The 19467-nt window shown below is 39.2% G+C and overlaps 2 protein-coding genes across 4 annotated transcripts in view; one reads left to right on the forward strand and one right to left on the reverse strand.

Annotated features, from left to right (window-relative positions):
* The first annotated feature begins 1180 nt into the window (after positions 1–1180).
* The window catches only part of LOC134227556 (uncharacterized), a 53655-nt gene continuing 35368 nt past the window's right edge, over positions 1181–19467 (forward strand). The window contains exons 1-5 of one of the 3 annotated variants that reach the window (XM_062709148.1): positions 1181–1544; positions 1680–2502; positions 2631–3787; positions 3850–4822; positions 4881–5189. In XM_062709148.1, coding sequence (XP_062565132.1) covers positions 1296–1544; positions 1680–2502; positions 2631–3787; positions 3850–4815 — 3195 coding nt within the window. In that variant the 5' untranslated portion in view covers positions 1181–1295 and the 3' untranslated portion in view covers positions 4816–4822; positions 4881–5189. Of the gene's footprint in view, positions 1545–1679; positions 2503–2630; positions 3788–3849; positions 5190–19467 lie in introns of those variants that run through there. The other 2 variants (XR_009983697.1, XM_062709134.1) reach the window with 2 other exon arrangements.
* LOC134227568 (uncharacterized protein C2orf42 homolog) lies at positions 5091–18286 on the reverse strand. The gene is made up of 5 exons (XM_062709159.1): positions 17594–18286; positions 16369–17305; positions 16234–16299; positions 5608–5769; positions 5091–5541 (listed from the first exon to the last, which is right to left on the reverse strand). Exons 1-5 carry the CDS (start codon positions 18232–18234, stop codon positions 5161–5163), a joined length of 2187 nt encoding a protein of 728 aa, XP_062565143.1. The 5' UTR covers positions 18235–18286; the 3' UTR covers positions 5091–5160.

Consider the following 19467-nt stretch of genomic DNA (forward strand, 5'->3'; position numbering starts at 1 on the left):
GTCGGGGATATGGCTTCAACTGGACAAGAATAGGTCTACTGAACGCGTGGTTGAATTGCATCGGAAGCAGAACGAAAACTTGGCATTCTCCACATCCTGGCGTCGAACACAAAGCACACAAGAATACAACAGGCGCTGAGGGTAGTTATGAGCCCAATCGATCCAGCTTGTTACTTTTTTCCAGTATCCATATGTTAATCCAGGATCCATGGAGGGCAAGTACTATACTACCTTCCGTACCTTCCACATCATTCAGCGAAAAGCATCTTTAGCTGCACCCCTACGTTGATACGAGCGAGGAGGATACACATCCGTTCACTTTTTAGGAGCAGTGTTCCTCCAGAAGTCCTTGTAATGATTTTGATCCAAGAGATGCTACAAGAGATGTTTTTTTTAGAATAAAAAGTTGCAGCTATTATTAACAATTACCTACCTGCTTGGTGACAGCGGTGACAACACAAAACATATTTTTTCGCCTACTCTATCTACTACTTTTTATCAATTGCCAAAATTACTTTGGTAATTTGATCAAATTTTCCTTGACCTTTTTCCTTGAGAACTGCGTACTAGGCTTTATGCGTCACAGATGGGGGTGGGTTGGTACTGTACCGCTCATTAAAAAATCTACTCTTCCGCTGATTTTTGGTCGCAACGAAAAATACGCGCCTAAGAAAAACATACCTTCAGAAAAAAAAGTTACCTTGATATATTTTTTTAATTTGGTCGCCACGTAGTGCATTCCGGCGGTGAATAGCACGTGCACGGATAGCACGTGCTTTTTGTACTGCGGAGAAATTTTTCAGATCTATGAGAGCCTTGGAAATTGATCACGAAAGTTGTCATTTTGTTGCAAGGCACAATCTAGGATGGCACAATATAAAGGAAATGTTATAAACAAGTCGCGGAGCGGTGGGTGCGGGTTCAAATTTGTGTTTTTTTTGTGTTATGTAAATTGTTATGTGAAATTGATCCATTCCTAATCGCCAGTCTATGTCAAATTTGGTGTCTTATGATAAACTTTGTGCATCGGCTATTTTACGAACAAAAGTTGTACATAAAAGCTGCCAAATAAGAAGCTTTTTGCTTGAAACCGGTTGAAACGTTTTGAAGCCGTTATCGGGCAATGGATATTGTCTTGGCTGACAACTTTCACTACGTGTCGCCATCTGCTTGCCGACACTACCAAACAGTTTTGACATTCAATGTGAAGAAAAGTTGAGTTCGGATCGATAGTCCATATTTTTTCTCGATTTTTGCATAGAAATCTGTTCCGGAACGCCTGGGAATTCGACAGGATGAACCGTGCGCAGGTGGCCAACCTGCTTGAGGAGCTGAAAAAGTCCCCAGATAAAGCTACCGTCTACCGGAGACTGGTACGTGTACGAACGGAGGTCATCAACACGGAAGCAGGGACGGAACTTTTCTTCGAGCTGGACGGGATTCGTCTGCTGGTGAGCCTGCTGGCGAAACCGTACGAAAAGGTGCTGGAAGTGGTTCTTAGCATCCTCGGGAACTGTTGCGTACGGAAGGAGTGTGCTAGACAGGTAAGTTGAAAAATATCAAAGGGTTTATTGACATCACATTCGAACAGCAGGTACACTGATTGTAATTTATGTCTTGATTTCATTTTGATAGTACTGAGAGCTTCAAGAGATTTTAAATCATTGTTTTCATTTTAGGCATTTGAAGAGGGAATCCTAACGCCCCTGATCTCCATTATAGCCAATATACCGAATCCAGCTATTCAGTGCCGCGGTTGTCGATTACTGGGTAATTTAGCACAATTTCCGGTAATAATGCACTCCATTGGGAAAAATAGTAGCAGTAATACAACGTACGCTCTAACGTCAATACTTACCGATTCGAACAACACTGCCGTTCTGATAATGTCCATTCGGGCCATAAGACAGATGTGGAATGAGAGAACAGTTCGTAATCTATTAATTGGCCAGGGATGCATAAAAAAAATTGTCGATTTGCTTGTCAAATTTGCACGAAATGAAGCCAAGGCTTTGGAATCTGTAGAAAGTCCCACCGATGAGGAAACGCTTGGGGAAGAGACGGAGAAGGTTGTAATCAAGCGCTTGCACGCCCCCGACCGTACCATAACTAAGGAGAAATTCAAGAACATTGTGCGACATATGGAGAACAGTCATCATTGCGACATTGTAGGTTATCAGTTGATTCAAAGCTACCGATGGAGAGATTCTCAAGATTTTAAGATGCCGGAGGCAAAGGAGACGGTAGAGCTGTTCATCGGGATTCTGAAATGTCTACAAACCATAACATCTACGATCAGTGCTCAGGTGGCCGATCAACTATACGGTGAGCAGGGCTGCGGCATGAAATGTTTGGTGTTCCTTTGCTCCGAGAGCAGTCAGTTTCGAACGTTGGCACTGAAAATTGTGTATCATTTGGCATCAAATCCCGATGCTATCGCGAAGCTGACCGCCTGCGATGTGATAACGATGGCATCGGACCTCATAATGTATGCTAATTTAGGTAAGTTTGTGCCTTGTTTATTCCATCCCACATAAATTGTTACATATCCTGAATATGCGATATTTTAGATGTGAATGATTAACAAAAACAACTTTTCAATGATTACGTAACGATATTTTTGGTTTCAGATGATTCAGAGAAGCGTTATTGCATTAGTGTGATATGCCTGCTAGCCAAGGAAGCGTGCAATCGAGGTCATATTCGACGCAGCGGTGCCCTGCAAACCCTAATGAAATTAGCCAAACAGTGCAAAGAAAGTCACGAACTTAGCATAATCCTATACGCCCTTTATCAGTACCGATTTGATAATCTAAGCTACGAGATTCTACTCAATAATGGTCTAGTGAGCTTCCTGGTAGGGGTTCTCAATAACATCATTGCCGAGAAGGAAGTGCACCACATCAAACACGACGATGAGGAAACAATGAATACCAGTGTGTTCTCGAAACGAAAATCTAGCAGCCAAAAAGCGAAACTGAAGCGAAGTGATGAATTATTTAACTTTAAAACATCTAGCTATTATCAGCATTCAAAGGTGGCTAAAATTGATCCCTATGGATCGGCACCGGAATCGCCGGAAAGTGGTAGCAGTGGATATGCCAGCACCAGCTACAATGGCATGCGAAACCCGTTCAGCAACAATTCAAGTCCTGCCAGGACAGACGAGGGTAACGAATTCGAGGACGATGATATATATTCGCCCATATGTAGCGACGCCGAAGAAGACACAGAAAACATTGCAACCTCTGACGAAAAAAATCTCGCTGAACCAGATACGGTCGACGATAATACCGAAGATGCTAAAACCAGCAGTGAATTCGACATTCTAACATACTTGTACGATGACAACTCCAACACGAATCTAATGTCTGCCCCGGATCTTAATCGGGACGAAGAAGAACCGCTCAATCAACAAGAGTCCCGAAAACGCAATAACTGCAGCTTCGACGATGCAATTGACGACAACGAGATCCATGACATTGAATTAGAAATTGTTTCCTCGAAGGCATTCGAAAAGAATCCAATGCAACCAATTCTAACGCTGCTATGGTCGATCTCGAAATCCCACAAAGGATTGGAATTCGTTCATCCGGGAACGTTGGCCACATTGCTGAAGATTTGCAAACAAACGAAGAAGCCAAGAGGACGCGCCTTCCAGATTATAGCGAACATCATCAAGCATGTAGACCACTTTTTGCCCTTGTTAAAACAGGACTTTGTGTTTCGATTATATGAATGTAAACTGCCGTACAATTCCCACACAAGGTGTTGGAGCTGTGATGAGGTAAGTCAATTGTTCGGTTCCCATTCATAACAAAACTTATAATCTTTATTCTTTTTCAATAGATGAAATCCGTGTGTATTGAGCTGATGACCCTGTTCGGAAACATTTCGGAAACCGGCTATGGCCAAGGGGAGATTGCTCACATACTTCGCACCGGGGAGCGCACTCTGCAGTTGCAAGTCTCCATAATTGTGCTTTACGTCGTCCGCGATACCAAATTACTCCATAAGCTACTCTACGATATGAAAATTTTGAAAACTGTGATGAACATTATCCTCAATGAAAACGACGACGAAGAGGAGGAACTGTACGAACAGCGATTGAGCGTAGCCGCGTGTTCCGGTTTGACTACATTGGCTCAGAATCTGTGCATCTGCGGCGAGGAAGAAGATACCGGAACGCCTAGCGAAATGCTGGTAGCCAAAGAGTTCGATAACACGCTGACGATTTGCAATGAGAACAGCAACGAGGAGAAGGTCACGTTCAAGGTGACCAATGCTAGTGGAACGATCGACAGCGTTAGAGTGAGTAAGAACTTGTTGATCCAGGGAAGCGATGTGTTCCAGCGGATGTTTGATGGGGACCACTTCATCGAATCGAAAAATAATGAAGTTTTTCTGAAGGAAGATATCAGTGTGGACGGCTTGAAGTATTTCTTCTACTTGATAAGGCTGCAGACGGTGAATAAGTTGACGGGAATGGCCCCTCCACCGAAGGTCATCGAAGCTAGTCTGGACGCACTGAGTTTATCGCAGAAATATCTGCTACCGGCAGTGGAGCGGTCGGTTCAAAATATTGTCAAAACCTTGCTGAATGATGACTGTGTGTTGAACGTATTCGAATGGTCATTGAAAAACTACAACCAAGAATTACTGGTTGCGTCAACCTACTACTTCTTATATTCGGACATTAGCGGAGCAACCAAATGCAAACTGTTCCGATCAGCGAATAAGTCCGTCTATCGAAAAGAGTGGCGAAGGCTAATGGACGAGACCATCCTGTGTCGAGTGCAAACTAACGCGGAATAGAGAACTGGTGAGTGACATCTATTTCCTACTACCTACCATGATTAATTCTGTGCATTTTTCTTGAGGCATGGCGGTTTATGAAATATTTTATTAATTGATAAATACAAACATGTATTTTGAATAACTCTACCGTATGGATCGTTTATCAAGTTATTGTCAATTTGATTGTTCCGAAAGTTATTCAAAATTGTTTATAATAGACCACGTTCGCGATACCTATATTTTAGAACTAAAACTACAGGTTAGTCATCATTGTTTATTTGTAAAACAAAATATTTATTAAAATTGTGCGCGATAGACATAGTTAATTCTTTACTAGCTGTATATTATACACATTCCACCTCATTATAACCTTTTATGTGAATTATCGTTCACTGCGAGTAGTTTATTCGATGCCGAAATGTCCCATGTCGAATTCCCAGGTTTCGGTCCGGGTGGTCCTACGTGCAGATGATTCTCCTTATGTCCGTACTCGAATGCAATTCGCAGTTCTCCAAACTTGCACTTTGGTAGCACTCCGCCGATCCATTCTAAGGTGAAGTAGTGAACTTTCTCGCTAGGATCGTCACGATAAGTTCCCATCTTTATGTAAGTCTTATACTCAAATGGCTTTATTGCAACTCCTTTCGTGGTAGTTTGTTGTTCACTTAAGAGCTCACTCAGATCCATTTCTTCGAAGCTACCGTCAGCAGATCGACAAAAAGATTTTTCAAATTGTAAAGCAGTCTGTGGAATGGGGAAAAGGAATATCAGGATATGTTAAACGTTGTATCAAGCATTAGGTATAACCACCTTAGCAGTCTTAAACACATTACGCAGACTTTTGTAACATGTGAAATTGTAGATCTGGCAGGTCAAACCTTTGTGTTTGCCGTCTTTGAGAACAACATTATGGTCCGGTGTTCTTAGTCTATGTCCGACTGAAAAACGAGATCGAAGACACTGGAAAAAGTTCTACGAGAGAAAAAGAAGATTAGAATAGGTACCACATTATGGGAAACTATTAAATGATTTTGAGCGCCCAATGCTAGAACATAAACACATCCCTTTTTTGTTTTCCGCACCAATAGAAAATTAGAAATTTAGCTAGCAAAATTATTTTAGAATACATTTTTATGTTTTATCAAAGTCATCAGGAAATAAATCCAAAGGAGAATGAAAAATCTCTCACTCATCATTTCGAGTCTGTTCAAATATTACGTACATATTGCAATAGGGGGTGGGGTTGTTTCATTTTTGTTACGATTTGTTACAGAAAATACCCTGGGCAAAGGCACAACTTTGTGATCAGCTTAAATGCTGTCAAGTTCCAGAGCTTAAATGTATTTTTACTCTTCAGAGAAAGATGCACACTAGTGGTGCAATTTCCTATTATGGACCCCCAGGGGGTCTACTATAGGGCGAATTCAGTCATACTTTAAAATGTCAATTTCAACGAATAACGTCGTGTATTTGTGTGTTTTATGTATGTATCGTGAAGAGGAGATGCAGCACTTGTTATAGATATCAAGCAGAATTATTATGTTGAACATTTTTACTCCTTATAACAGGAAGAACAAAATTCCGCTACTAGGGGGTCCACTATTGGGTTGTTTTCATTTTTGTTACGATTTGTTACAGAAAATACCCTGGGCAAAGGCACAACTTTGTGATCAGCTTAAATGCTGTCAAGTTCCAGAGCTTAAATGTATTTTTACTCTTCAGAGAAAGATGCACACTAGTGGTGCCACTAGGAATCGATACTGCAATCGATCTTGAGAAGCGATTACATTATTTTCTGAACTACACATATATCTTTCATTCCAGAATGAAAACTTCCTTACTTTGAAGAAGTAAGGAAGAATATAAAAGACAGAGATAGCCAATGTACTTGTACACGTCTTAACTCATCCGTCAAGAAACGCAGCCAATAGCATTCGTTCGTACTACACACAAACACAGTTCGTACTTAAATCGAGCTTTGATGGACAACGTCGTTTTGCAATCACGGATCCGAGGATCTAAAGATTATTCCCTTTTTGCCTTTTATATAGCACTGTTACTAATTCGAGACTACACACATACATCATATTATTTTTATTTTGAAATTAGTTCAGATATCAATCACAGTACTCGGAAACATAGTTGTCTATAATCATAACACATTCATTTTCACTACTGTAAATAATCGTCGTGAGAATATCACAATGAACTTCTCACATCCATGCTGCATGTTTTCAATACTAATAATCACCCTCTTTCATTTCTTCCATTTGAATTATCAACTAATCGTTGCGAGCTATTATAACCCTTAACAAAACATTGGAAAACCCCCAATATTGTAATAGATGAAACAATATTATCTGGATCGATTTGCTATCGGTGTGGACGAAATCGAGCTAGCTGATGAATTCGATTTCTTGGGCCGGTGACCACTGACACGATACCAACAGTTTTAGATACACATTATTGCCGATTCTATAACATTCCCCAGAAAACCATACCCCAGAAAACCATTCCCCAGAAAACCGTTCCCCAGAAAACCACTTCCCAGAATGTACCATTCCCCAGAAAACCATTTCCCAGAATGAAACATTCCCCCGAAAACCATTCCCCAGAATGGATCATATCCCAGAATTTTTTTCATACCTTTAAAAAGATTTTGGCAACTAAAAAACTGGAATAAAATGAACGGCTCGGAAGAAAAAACTACAAAGGAGTACAGTTCAATCTGATATAATAGATTATGTTATACAAAGAGATGCCATTAGTCTTCAAACTTAAACTAATGAATATTAGCATATGGTCCATGGTTCGCCAGTGGCAGCAGCGTAGTCTTGCTGGTATGACATGACCGCTGGAAGGCTCTGCCTCCTCGAATTTTGAAATACTGCTTCTGATTCTGCTTTTACAATGGAGCTTAGTTGACCAAAAAATGCTATGACAGTTTTCGAAACATTTTCACGCTTAAAATGTTCGACCGTGTACTTTTCTTATGGTCTTGGTTCACTTGATAAAGTGTACAATGCGCGCCGCAATACTTCCTGTTTAGGCGGCATGTTTTAAGGATTCATTCACATATAGTAATATTTCGGTGAAAGCATTTTTATTGTAATAGAAAAGTATTGAAGTCATTCCAATGTTTTAGTTGCCACCCGTTACAAGCCTAAATCAGTCATTGAAAAAAATGACCTTATTATATTAAAATGTGTGCTTTTCTAGAAGCGTTCAATTATGATTCACCTTATTTCCGGCTAATACTTCTAGTAAACGGGCATTCCTATGTACATGGGACAGTTATGCGTGTAACGGCAGTATTTGTATTTTTTTTTTATTTGTTCAATGAAACTGTAGATTTTTATAAGTGCGGGTAAATTCATATTCCAAAAGAAGGCATCATCCACTTGTTTGATATACTCCGTGCAAACGCGTGATTTGAAAGAAGGCGTATTTCAGGCAAATGTGTGAGTCTAAAAAATGTATCACTCATTTGCCTTTTTCCGAACAAATGCGCGTTTTAAAAGAAGAAATCATTCGTTAACCTTATTTCGGGCAAATTCTTGCCTTTCAAGAAGGAATTATTCACTCATTTTTATATTCTTGTTCCTTATTATGGACAAACGCGTGTGAAGCACAAACATATTAAAGACACCATATACAGGGAAAATGCGCGTTTTAAAAGAAGGAATCATTGACTTAATTGCCTTATTCCAGGCAAATGCGTGGGTTCCTATTTGATTCCTCAGTCAAGGCATGCTTCAAAATAACAAGAATTGTTTTTCTGTTTTGGTTTCAGAATAGACGTCACTATGCTATGCGACGTGACGCGACAGTGCAGTTTGACAGTTCATTGATAATAATTGTTATTCCTTTGCGTGAGTCGCGTCGTGTCGCATCGCACATCGCGGTTAGGGTGTGGCCAGAGTAGACGCGAAATGCAATGCGAAGCGAAGCGTCCATGCGATTTTACAGTTCCTTATTCACTTGTCATAAGACGAGTTAATACAATCCCATTGAATTCCACCACTTTCGACCTCAACAGTAAGGCCGTCTTCAGTGTCTCGTACTTGACTCGACTCGACTCGAGTTCCTTATTATTGATTGTTATTCCTTTGCGTGCAATTTTCGCGCGACGTCGCGTAGGCGCGGCTACTCTGGCAGGAACCTTACTTTGGCGTGCCCCTTATGGTCATAATACCAAAAGGCACATTGTATTTGAAACTATAGTTTCTAAAAATTACCTCAATGGCCATTGCACATCCAACTCTCGCTTAACTTTTGAAAAGGTCCTAAGTAACATTTTTTTCATGAATTAATTTGGGGACTGCAATCAGAAGCTCTCATGTCGTTCTGTTGATTGCGCAATTCAAATTAATTCATGAAAACTATTGAGAGATATCCAGAAAATATACAATAGAAGCAAGGTAAATCACATCTGAATTCACTATATGCTAATTAAAATTCTCCCAACAGCATCTATGATCTATAAAACCCCACACCCCATCCCACTCACATCCTACTCCCTTAGGCAAAATACACCTCTCGTGTATCCCGCAAAACCTAAAAGCAGCAGGGCTAATGTCGCTGCGATGCCTATTCCCACTCCATCGGTGTATTATGGAAAGTGTAAGTTCTCGGATTTACGCTGGTGACCTGTCGCTCCTTGTACATCATGAAAATGAAATTGAAATGAAAATGATTTGTTACAGAAAATATGGGGGATGGGGGTGCTTTGAAATATTGTTACGCGTAACGAGGTAAATGCATAGTGAAAAACACTGATTAATCCATCTAGCAGTGTTGATGCCTTTCTCGTGCAAAAATAAAATGAGTGAGTGTTTTTTAGCGTGTTTTGCGCATAGAAAATAGTATTTTGGCCATAACTTCTGATCCCATAGTCCAATTTTGGCAATTTTCAATAGCAAACAATGGGACAAGATTCTCAGTCTAATGGAATTTATTGCGAATAATTCGGCCAATGCTAAGTTCCAAAAAGTGTGTCTACAAAATTTTGTACACATACACACATACATACATACATACACACAAACAGACATCACCTTAATTCGTCGAGCTGAGTCGATTGGTATATAACACTATGGGTCTCCGAGCCTTCTATCAAACGTTTGGTTTTGAAGTGATCATATAGCCTTTACGTATACTTAGTAGGGTAAAGTGCCCAATAGTGGACCCCCAACCAATAGTGGACCCTCCAGCCGTTTTTGCATTATTACAGCACAATGTAAATATTTTGCTATGAAATTCCGTCGGGAGAACCTACCTTACAGTCCTATTATTTGATTACATACATTGGAAATGCTATGGAAAGTAAAATTAGATGATTTTTTACGATTCTATAAAAAATAAACACAAGAGTGTCTATTATAGGAATATTTTGGGGGGTCCACAATGGGGAAGAAGAACGTCCCGAAACGAAACATGAAAATCAAATGTAGTGTCGACTATAGGAAGGCAATTTCCTATTATGGACCCCCAGGGGGTCTACTATAGGGCGAATTCAGTCATACTTTAAAATGTCAATTTCAACGAATAACGTCGTGTATTTGTATGTTTTATGTATGTATCGTGAAGAGGAGATGCAGCACTTGTTATAGATATCAAGCAGAATTATTATGTTGAACATTTTTACTCCTTATAACAGGAAGAACAAAATTCCGCTACTAGGGGGTCCACTATTGGGTATTTTACCCTATACGGGAAAGGCAAAAACATTTAAAATATATTTTCTTTGAAATAGCATAAAATATACAATACATAATAATTTATTGTCTTCTTCTTCTTCTTCTTATTGGCATTACATCCCCCACTGGGACAGAGCCGCCTCGCAGCTTAGTGTTCATTAAGCACTTCCACAGTTATTAACTGCGAGGTTTCTAAGCCAAGTTACCATTTTTGCATTCGTATATCATGAGGCTAACACGATGATACTTTTATGCCCAGGGAAGTCGAGACAATTTCCAATCCGAAAATTGCCTAGACCGGCACCGGGAATCGAACCCAGCCACCCTCAGCATGGTCTTGCTTTGTAGCCGCGCGTCTTACCGCACGGCTAAGGAGGGCCCCTAATAATTTATTGTACTGGGCCTCAAATTCTACCAAAGTTATTTTTTTTTTTCGAGAGTTGACCAGTTGTAGTCTTAATAGACTGGTATCTCGGCTGGGCTCTCCATGTGATACACAATACTAGCAGACGACTCAAGCTATGTTGCTCACTAGGTCACTGCGGTCTGGGTATTGTGATCATACCGATACATTTCCCTTCCCGCAGTCTGTCAGTTTAAAAAACAAATAATAATAATAATGAAAGCTCATCACGCGCATGAATGTTTTCCGAATAATTAACATGTAAAGTTGATTTAATGTTTTCTTGGAGCCGACATTCAATACCGAATAGTAGTCTATGTTGACAACGGGTGGTACTGATGCCATCTCCAAGTAAAGGTGGTTCTACAGCGATTAACGCAACGGCGCATCTTGACAGTAATTCTGTATTCTCTGTCAAACCGCGTCACCGCGCCCACCACCGCAGCCGAGCCATAACACTTTGATGTAATGTGATGGGATCATACTAGTGGACTTTGTTTCAACATGAAATAATTTAAATGGTATCGTAAATATACAATAAATTAATTTAAGTACTATTGCAATAAATCGACATATTATTCTGAGAGCTTCCATTATTGCGCATAAGTCCCAAAATCTTATTCCCACCTTTGGGTTTCCGCGCCAAGCACTCAGCGCCAGACTCGGCGACAAGGAGATAGTGGTCAAGTTGGTACTCCTGATTTTTTGACAACTGATGTCGATTGGTTGTGTGAGTGCACCGGTGTCAAAAATAGAGCTTTTAGCTTAAAATTTAGTTGTCAAATGCACATTTTGACAGCAATATAGATGTATGAGTGAATGAAATGTGCAAATGCTCTATCGCGGAAGCAGTCGCTGAAGACAAGTGTCAATAGTTTCAGTGACGAAACGAAAAGTTTCAATGCAAAAAGCAATATTTTGACGGTTGATCAAGATTATGGCGTCATATCCTTTACAGTACTGTCTGATATCATAAATTTCAGTAATCAAATGGTCATGTTCTAACCCGCTCTTCAAAATTCAAGTCTTTAAAGTCTGGTCCAAGATTCAGTTATCAATGGTATGGTAATGCTTCATTGCGTCTATTTCCTAGCTAAATGAATGAAGTTTACGATTATGAAGCATTGATTTATATGAATAACATCATTAAAAATATGTACTACTCATTGGATCTTTTGGTCACATAAAATACAATTATGTTGATGTGTATATGGTATAGGTATACACGATACACCTCGTTAAATTTTGAATTGCTGACTATATTTGAAATAAACACCTTTCATGAAAACTTATTTTGAAACTATAATATCGTATTACAATTTGATGAATATCAATAATCGTCCAAAGTTTTGAAAATTATCTAGTGAAAGCAGTCGAAACTGAATCGAAAAGCCAAAATTGGCCACTGTTTAGAACCGTTCACCAAACAATCTTAAAAAAATTGAGCCTGCTATTTTAACAACTACATGTTTTGAACCATGTTCCAAGAAAACGCCTAATACTATCTTTGTGGACTTATGACGGCCTTGCATAGCATCATCATCGTCTCGGAACTAGAATCAGTCAGTAAAGATTTCAAACCATTTCGTGAGCTTCCATTCGATGATGGGCTCAAGAAGACATTGATTGATCCTCCTCACTACCTTAGGTGGTCAAACTATTAGTCATGTAGAGAAAAGGATAGTGGATGAAAGCATCATATGGTCTATTCTCATGTACATAGGTGGCTAAGGTCTCAGTTAAACGTGACTCTATCTCTTGTTTTACCGTCTAGCGCTGATCATGAGTTCATTCCCTATCGGTCATTTACTGTGTTATAAGGTAGTCAACTAATTTTATTTGTCTTTCAGAATACGTCACGTCTCCTATGTCCTTCAATCTTTCTTTACATTGGAGTATGTATTATTTTTTCCCAGCCGGATGACACACAGCTATGCTTCTGGCTCCAGCATAAAACTCACGCCATTATTTTGCTGTGGGCGTTATTTTATTAAACAATATTGTTACCAAATATTGAAATTTGTTTTGCACCGTACTAACCGTGTTGTGTGAATGACGGTCAAGACTAGACTGTATCTTTTGTTCTGTTTGATCGTGTTCACTACAAAGTTTAGGCACGTTGACGTTGACATATTCTTGCGGAATCCAAAGGAGAGATCCGGTATGTTGCTTTGTTTGTGTAGGTGTGTCTGTATTCTTTCCAGTACCGCACTGTTGATAATTTTCGTTATAGTGGGCACCAACGATATTGGTCGTTTGCCTTCGATTGTCGATTGATCTTTGGCATGCTTTGGAATTGTTGCTACTCGAATTTCCTTGAGAGAGTTTGTCAAAGTACTGCCAATGAACATATCGTTGATTTGTCTGATGATCATGTTAGTCACATCCGGTTTCAGCTGCTTTAACATGTTGTAGGTAATTTTATCGTTCGATGGGGCCGACTTGTCGTTCTTTTGCTCAAGATTCTATCCCATTTTCTACGGTCCTGAATATTGTATTGGCACAGCGGTCCGAATGTTAGTGGTAGGGGAGCAAGGGGCAATATCGACACCCTAATGTTTTAATCAATATTAGTTGATTTAAATTGAATATAATTCGGATTTCTAGCAATTACGTGATACTATTACTCGTTGACTACCTGTTCCGTTTTGAATCGTATTGAAAATAAGGCAATTTCAATCAAATACGACGATTTTATAATAGTTGATTTTTCACTACTCTCTGGAAGGTAACGGGGCAGATTGGACACCCCCATGGGGCAGTATGGACACCCTTATGAAATATGAAGAAAACTATCTTACTCGTGATTATATGCCTTGGTAACCTATTTTATGGATCATCCAACAAAAATATTACCCAATTGTCCATCTTCCTGCCACGTTTTTTTGTATGAGACACCTAAAATTGTGTTTGGATCATTAACATCCGAAAATCTATTTCCCTATTCTTAAGCGAGGTCACATATGGTCGTTTTCCATGGTGAATAGAAGAAGATTGATTACGTAACACAAAAATTTGCCACTTTCAGCAGGCCTCATACATGTATGTCGAACTTTTTGTATGAAGCATATGATTTTGTGTATATGGATCGTCATACTTATTGCAAGACCCCTTCACACGAAACACGAAACACGAAAATAACACGATATGAAAGCCTAGCTCGATGAGTTTGAGGTTATGTTTTTAATTTTTAAGGTCTCAGTTCTACCCCCATATAGAGTGTTCAGTTTGCCCCAACAGGTGATCATATTTTGAAACTGATGGAAATTTTGTAAAAATCAAGAAAACTTCTCACAATTACATGTCAGAGCACTGTAAATAACAGAATTTTTCTATGGGATGACCAATAATTGAGAAATCATCTTCTATGGTAAAGTAAAGCTTATTTTATGGGAGGTGAAACTTATTTAATTTTTAATCATCTGGACAACAAGACATTCTAACTTTCTTGTCAAATTTATGCGCTAAGAAGATAAAACAATGACTGCTACGCTACTTCAAGATCCACGTCGTTTTTACCGAAATGGACGTCGAAGAACTTTTCCGCACGATGTATGTCTTCCTGAACGCTGCTGTACTTATCTGAGGGTCGATAGATGTTGCTAATTCTTCCATTTTTTGTCTAATTTCCAACTTTTTCCGTCTTGAAAAAAACTGCTCTCGTTTTTCTCACCATGATTGCTTTTTTAATGGTGCTGTTAACGTTGAATCTTTTTAACGCTTCCATTTTGTTGCACTATGCTTCTTCTACACTCTCGTTCCACCAGATTTTCGGTGTGTGTCTGCTACTGTATCACTACTATCTTGTGTTACAGTAAAACCTCCATGAGTCGATATTGAAGGGACCATCGACTCAGGGAAATATCGAGATGTGGAATATACAATCCAAGGGATGCTGTTTGAAGGGACCATCGTAAATAACCCAGAAATAATTTTTAATATGGAATAATTTGCTTCCATGAGTCGATATCGAGTCATAGAACATCGACTCATGGAGGTTTAACTGTAATACCATTTATGAACATTTTGAATGCATTTTACCAAATATAATAGATAAAAAATATAGTCCACTTCCACTTCGATTCGAGAATCCTCCCCTCGAGAATTGACCTTTCTCGTCAAACATTTTTATTCGCTCAATCGATTCTTTGGTTTATTTAAGGTCACCTTTCCCAAAGAACTCATGTTTTTGAAGCCTCTAACTACTTTTACAATCGAAAACAAAAACCTGCTGCACGTGTGAACCGGCCTGAAAAATTCACCCGATTTTCGTTCAAAATCAGGCCAATCTTAAAAACACAGCACCCTTTCAATTTTAAAAATACTTAGGGGCCATCCACAAAGTACGTCACGCTCCTAGGGGGGAGGGAGGGTTCCGAACAGCGTGACGACTCATACAAAAATTTTAGAGGTTTAATACAAAAAGTGTGACGAAAGGGGGAGGGGGGGTTGAAAATAGCCAAATTTTGCGTGACGTACTTTATGGATCTTCCCTTAGAGGCTTCAAAAACATGGATTCTTGGGGAAAGTTGACCTTAAATAAGTCAAAGAATCGACTGAGACAATAAAACGAGATACGATAAAACGAGGATAAGTTCCCAAAAAGTGAACTAAACTTTTTTACGCGTTTTTGGTTTAAAAAGATTGTATTTTGGCCATAACTTCCAACCCATTGTCCGATCCCGCAAATTTCCAATGTAGGAAACAATGAGACAGGATTCTCAGCCGAATGCAACTTGTTGTGAGCAAATCGGTTAAGGATGAGTGCCTAAAAAGTGAGCTGCTTTTTTGCGCGTGTGTTTGGCCATAACTTCCAAGCTCATAGTCCGATCCGTCTAAGTTTTAATAGCGAACAATGGGACATGATTCCCAGTCGAAATTGAGCTAGACTTTTTTGCGCACAGACACACACAGACATCACAATTTGTCGAACTGAGTCGATTGGTATATAACACCATGGGTCTCAGGGACTTTTATAAACAGTTTGGTTTTGAAAAAATACTCAGTACAAGAAAGGCAAAAAGCGTAATTTTGTTGTCTTCCCGAGTAATGGTATGCATGATCTTGACTCAGGTCTGTGTTATTCCAACATCCATCCAGATGCCGGTTATTAAACCATATTTGTTATGATCATAGAATGAGAAAAATGTTCTGCCAATAATGTAGAATCCACCATAAATTATGATTCATGATCATGGATTCTAGTCCGATATGTTCGGTCCGTAGAAGTCTAACGAAACTGTCACTATCAAAATAATATTACAGTACTACGCGAATATGTATATTAACGTTCTATAACCAGCGTCTCTGCATGTGGATATGCGATTAACTCACCTCATGAATGGAAAAAATCTGCATTTCAGGCTTCCCATCGCCTTCATATCGCATCGCAGAATTTAACTGTTTTAAATGTAAAGAAAAATTGCTTAGAACTGCTTTATATTACATCCAAATATTCAAAGATTTTACTTGTTCTATCACAGATTCCAGCCAACCGGTAAAGGATAAACTGCATAACGTTGCTTCGAACGAAGGTAGGGAAGCGGTGCCATTAGAGCCTACCTTATCATTGGCGCAGGAATTAGTCGCCACCATGGAGCTCGCTTCTGCCTTCGTTAATCTATTGAACACAACTCCGTTTGACTCCAGGACTCGCATCAATCTGCGCACATTGTAACTACCCTTTTTCATCTTTTCCTTATCAATCTTACTCGCATGTTTCAAAGCGGTCTTTTTGGTTGTAACTTCCAGCAATTTTTCATTTTTCTTCTTTGTAGTTTGCTTCATTTCGACATTTGTTTCCGAAGGGCTGGTAGTTGATGAATGCTCAACCACCAAGCCAAGCTCCTCATCGGCGGGAAAAACAACATTATCGTCGCTAAGTTCGATATCCGATGGACAAAAATCGATTTGATCCGTAAGGTTGAATTGATCCATTAGTTCTATTTGACAATCCATAAGTTGAAGGTTTTCGTCATAGCTGGGAGTAAATGTAGCCGTTGGTGAGATGCAACGCTTTGAACTGTTAATTAGCTCTATAACAGGAGAACTAGAAACGTTTTCTTCTTTACAAGAATCGGTAAAACTAGACTGAGCTATATCTGTTTCAAATTCAAGCTGGCAACTAATCAGCTGCATGTCTGCATTTGTCAAAGCTGATGGATCATCGATAGTTGTAACCAGAAATTGTTCCGTTGCTTGAGAGGATTGACATTCATCTGATGATAAATCATTTTGCAATAGAACTAAATTGGTTTGACTCGAAATGTCTGGAAGTTGTTTCGATGGAATCAATAAGTGCTTTACAATAGTCTCATATTCGAACTGATACTTTGGACTGCTGAGTACGGCAGCCGCAACTATTTTCTGGTGCATTTGGTTGCGACATTGGCAGTCGCAAGTTATACTGAAACAAATATTTTCAATAAGTATAATACATAATACATAATTCACTGTAATTTGTAATTTATTTATTGTCATTACGGAAGCCTACAGGTTACCCCATATTTTAGGTCAAGGAAGATACATTAGAAAGATACATTGAAAGAAACGGTCGGAATATAAGACAGAGTAGGAGTGCTAATACATTAGTTTAACTAAATCTAGGTTCTGGTATAGGGTGTGTTATAGAGTCTAGCTTCTGTGATTGCCCTCTCTTGCAGCGAGTGCTGTACTTAATAATAGCTTACATTACCTCGATGGCAGCTCCAGCTTCACATGACAGTACGGGACTAGTTGATGCAGATCATCGTAGCATTTGACCACAAACATACGATCCGAAACTCTTTGAACTAGGGGGTCATGTGCACCAGAACCCATCTGTTGCTTCCATATTTCCTGCCTTTCGATTTCACTGGCGTCTATCTTTTCCATGATATCCTTAATGATGACCAAGCCTTCGGCCATGTCTTCGGTGGCTGCTGCAACCCGCACATGTTGACAAGTTCCGTCCCTGTCAGTATGGGGTTCACAGTCCACATAACAAATTCCTGTTTTCAGTTCAAGTTGCTCATCCGTGCCATCAAGGCAATCGCGTATTTCCACAAATCCTCGGTCTTCCTTGCTTCCGTTCAATCTCCGGATGCTGTATAGTTTTGCAGATTGGTCCTCGAGTTCGGCTTGCAACTGAACCGCCACAAGTTGGTCACACAATTGCACCAATTTCCCACTGGTGTTCGAGGTACCTTTAGCTTTCCCGTTCAGAATGTGACGACACTGTTTATTTTTGCACTGTGAAGCCCGGTGACCGTTGAAAACACCACACTTTGGGCATTTTTTAATGCCCCGCTTGCTCCAACGGGATTCCAGCTTGTAGGACATGATATTATAAGCCATTTTATGAGACGTTTCGCGGTGGCCCGTTTATTTACTTCTAATGTTTTGTTTTGGTATGATTCTGCGTGAACATTTCGTTAGGTCCGAACACAAAATAATGTTTGAAACGTTTTACTTTACATTCGTGTTTTCTTCAGCATTTCATGCTTAGAATGCAATGGTATGAATTATCTAATGATACATTTTAAGAATCATATGAAAAATTATGTTCTAAAACCCTGGTAGACGAAAAGTAAAACAGGCAGAATTGATGATGGGACCCATCGGAATGTTCGGTGCGAAATTACCAAACAAACGGGCTCCCACTAATTGTCAAAGTAGATAAACACGAGAAAAACAGCTGTTTCGATCTGTCTCATAAAATGCCTTATTCTATTGACTGCAGCTCACATCCGGAGATAAAAATTTGAAATTAATATTTCTCGGGAACTTTTTCAAATCGGCGTATGTAACATTTTGATCAAGCTGAGAAAATGAGCTTGAAAGTTTTCAGATTTCATTTTTATTCCTATTTAGAAACTAATCATTTTTATTGCAATTGAATACACCTCAACGATACATTATGAAAAGGTTCATCGTCACTGACCTTGAAATCTGCACTGCGTATGAATATTTCAGTTATTTTGATAAAAATATATGTTACAACGTTCTGCAACAGATAAATCACATACGTCGTTTTGATACGTCAGTATGACCGAGGTCATGCTACTTTCGTCGAAATGTTACGCTGCTCCGTACGCTGCATTCTTGATACGACGAAATGTTGCGTCAAGTTGAAACGTTTCACGCACATGCGACAAAAAAATTGCAACACTTACAACACGACGTAACAACATTTGCTGCAGAAAAACAACGTAAAATGTTTTTCTTAACGAAAATCAGAATATTTAAGCGACATGCTTAATTTTGAAATCAGTGATGAAAAAGTACAAGCAGATGCACGTTTTAAACTATTTAGTTGTTCGAAAACACTTTTTAAAGTACATTTTCTGCTAAGCGGTGTATGTGCAATATTTTCAACAATGATGTTACACCGTTTTGCAAAATATTGATTTACATTTTTAAAAACACATTTTCATGTAGCTTTGAAGATATACACATTTTTAGATGAATTTGATGCCATATGCTGTTGAAAACGGGTTTGTTTACAATTTGCGACATACGTCGTTTTGAAAAAGTACCCGAGATTTATTTACGCGATGGATCGAAGGATCGATAGACGAATCCAAGTAA

The sequence above is a fragment of the Armigeres subalbatus genome, chromosome 1 (genome assembly GCF_024139115.2).
Source record: "Armigeres subalbatus isolate Guangzhou_Male chromosome 1, GZ_Asu_2, whole genome shotgun sequence".
NCBI classification, from domain to species: Eukaryota; Metazoa; Arthropoda; class Insecta; order Diptera; family Culicidae; genus Armigeres; species Armigeres subalbatus.

What these genes read in the sequence shown, in the direction of transcription:
- LOC134227568 (XM_062709159.1), bottom strand. Translation starts at nt 18,234, where the DNA reads ATGGCTTATAATATCATGTCCTACAAGCTGGAATCCCGTTGGAGCAAG. An exon ending in AGATTTTTTCCATTCATGAG is followed by an intron (nt 5,770 to 16,233) that starts GTGAGTTAATCG and finishes TTTCTCTCGTAG; the next exon opens with AACTTTTTCCAGTGTCTTCG. An exon ending in ATGTGTTTAAGACTGCTAAG is followed by an intron (nt 5,542 to 5,607) that starts GTGGTTATACCT and finishes CCCATTCCACAG; the next exon opens with ACTGCTTTACAATTTGAAAA.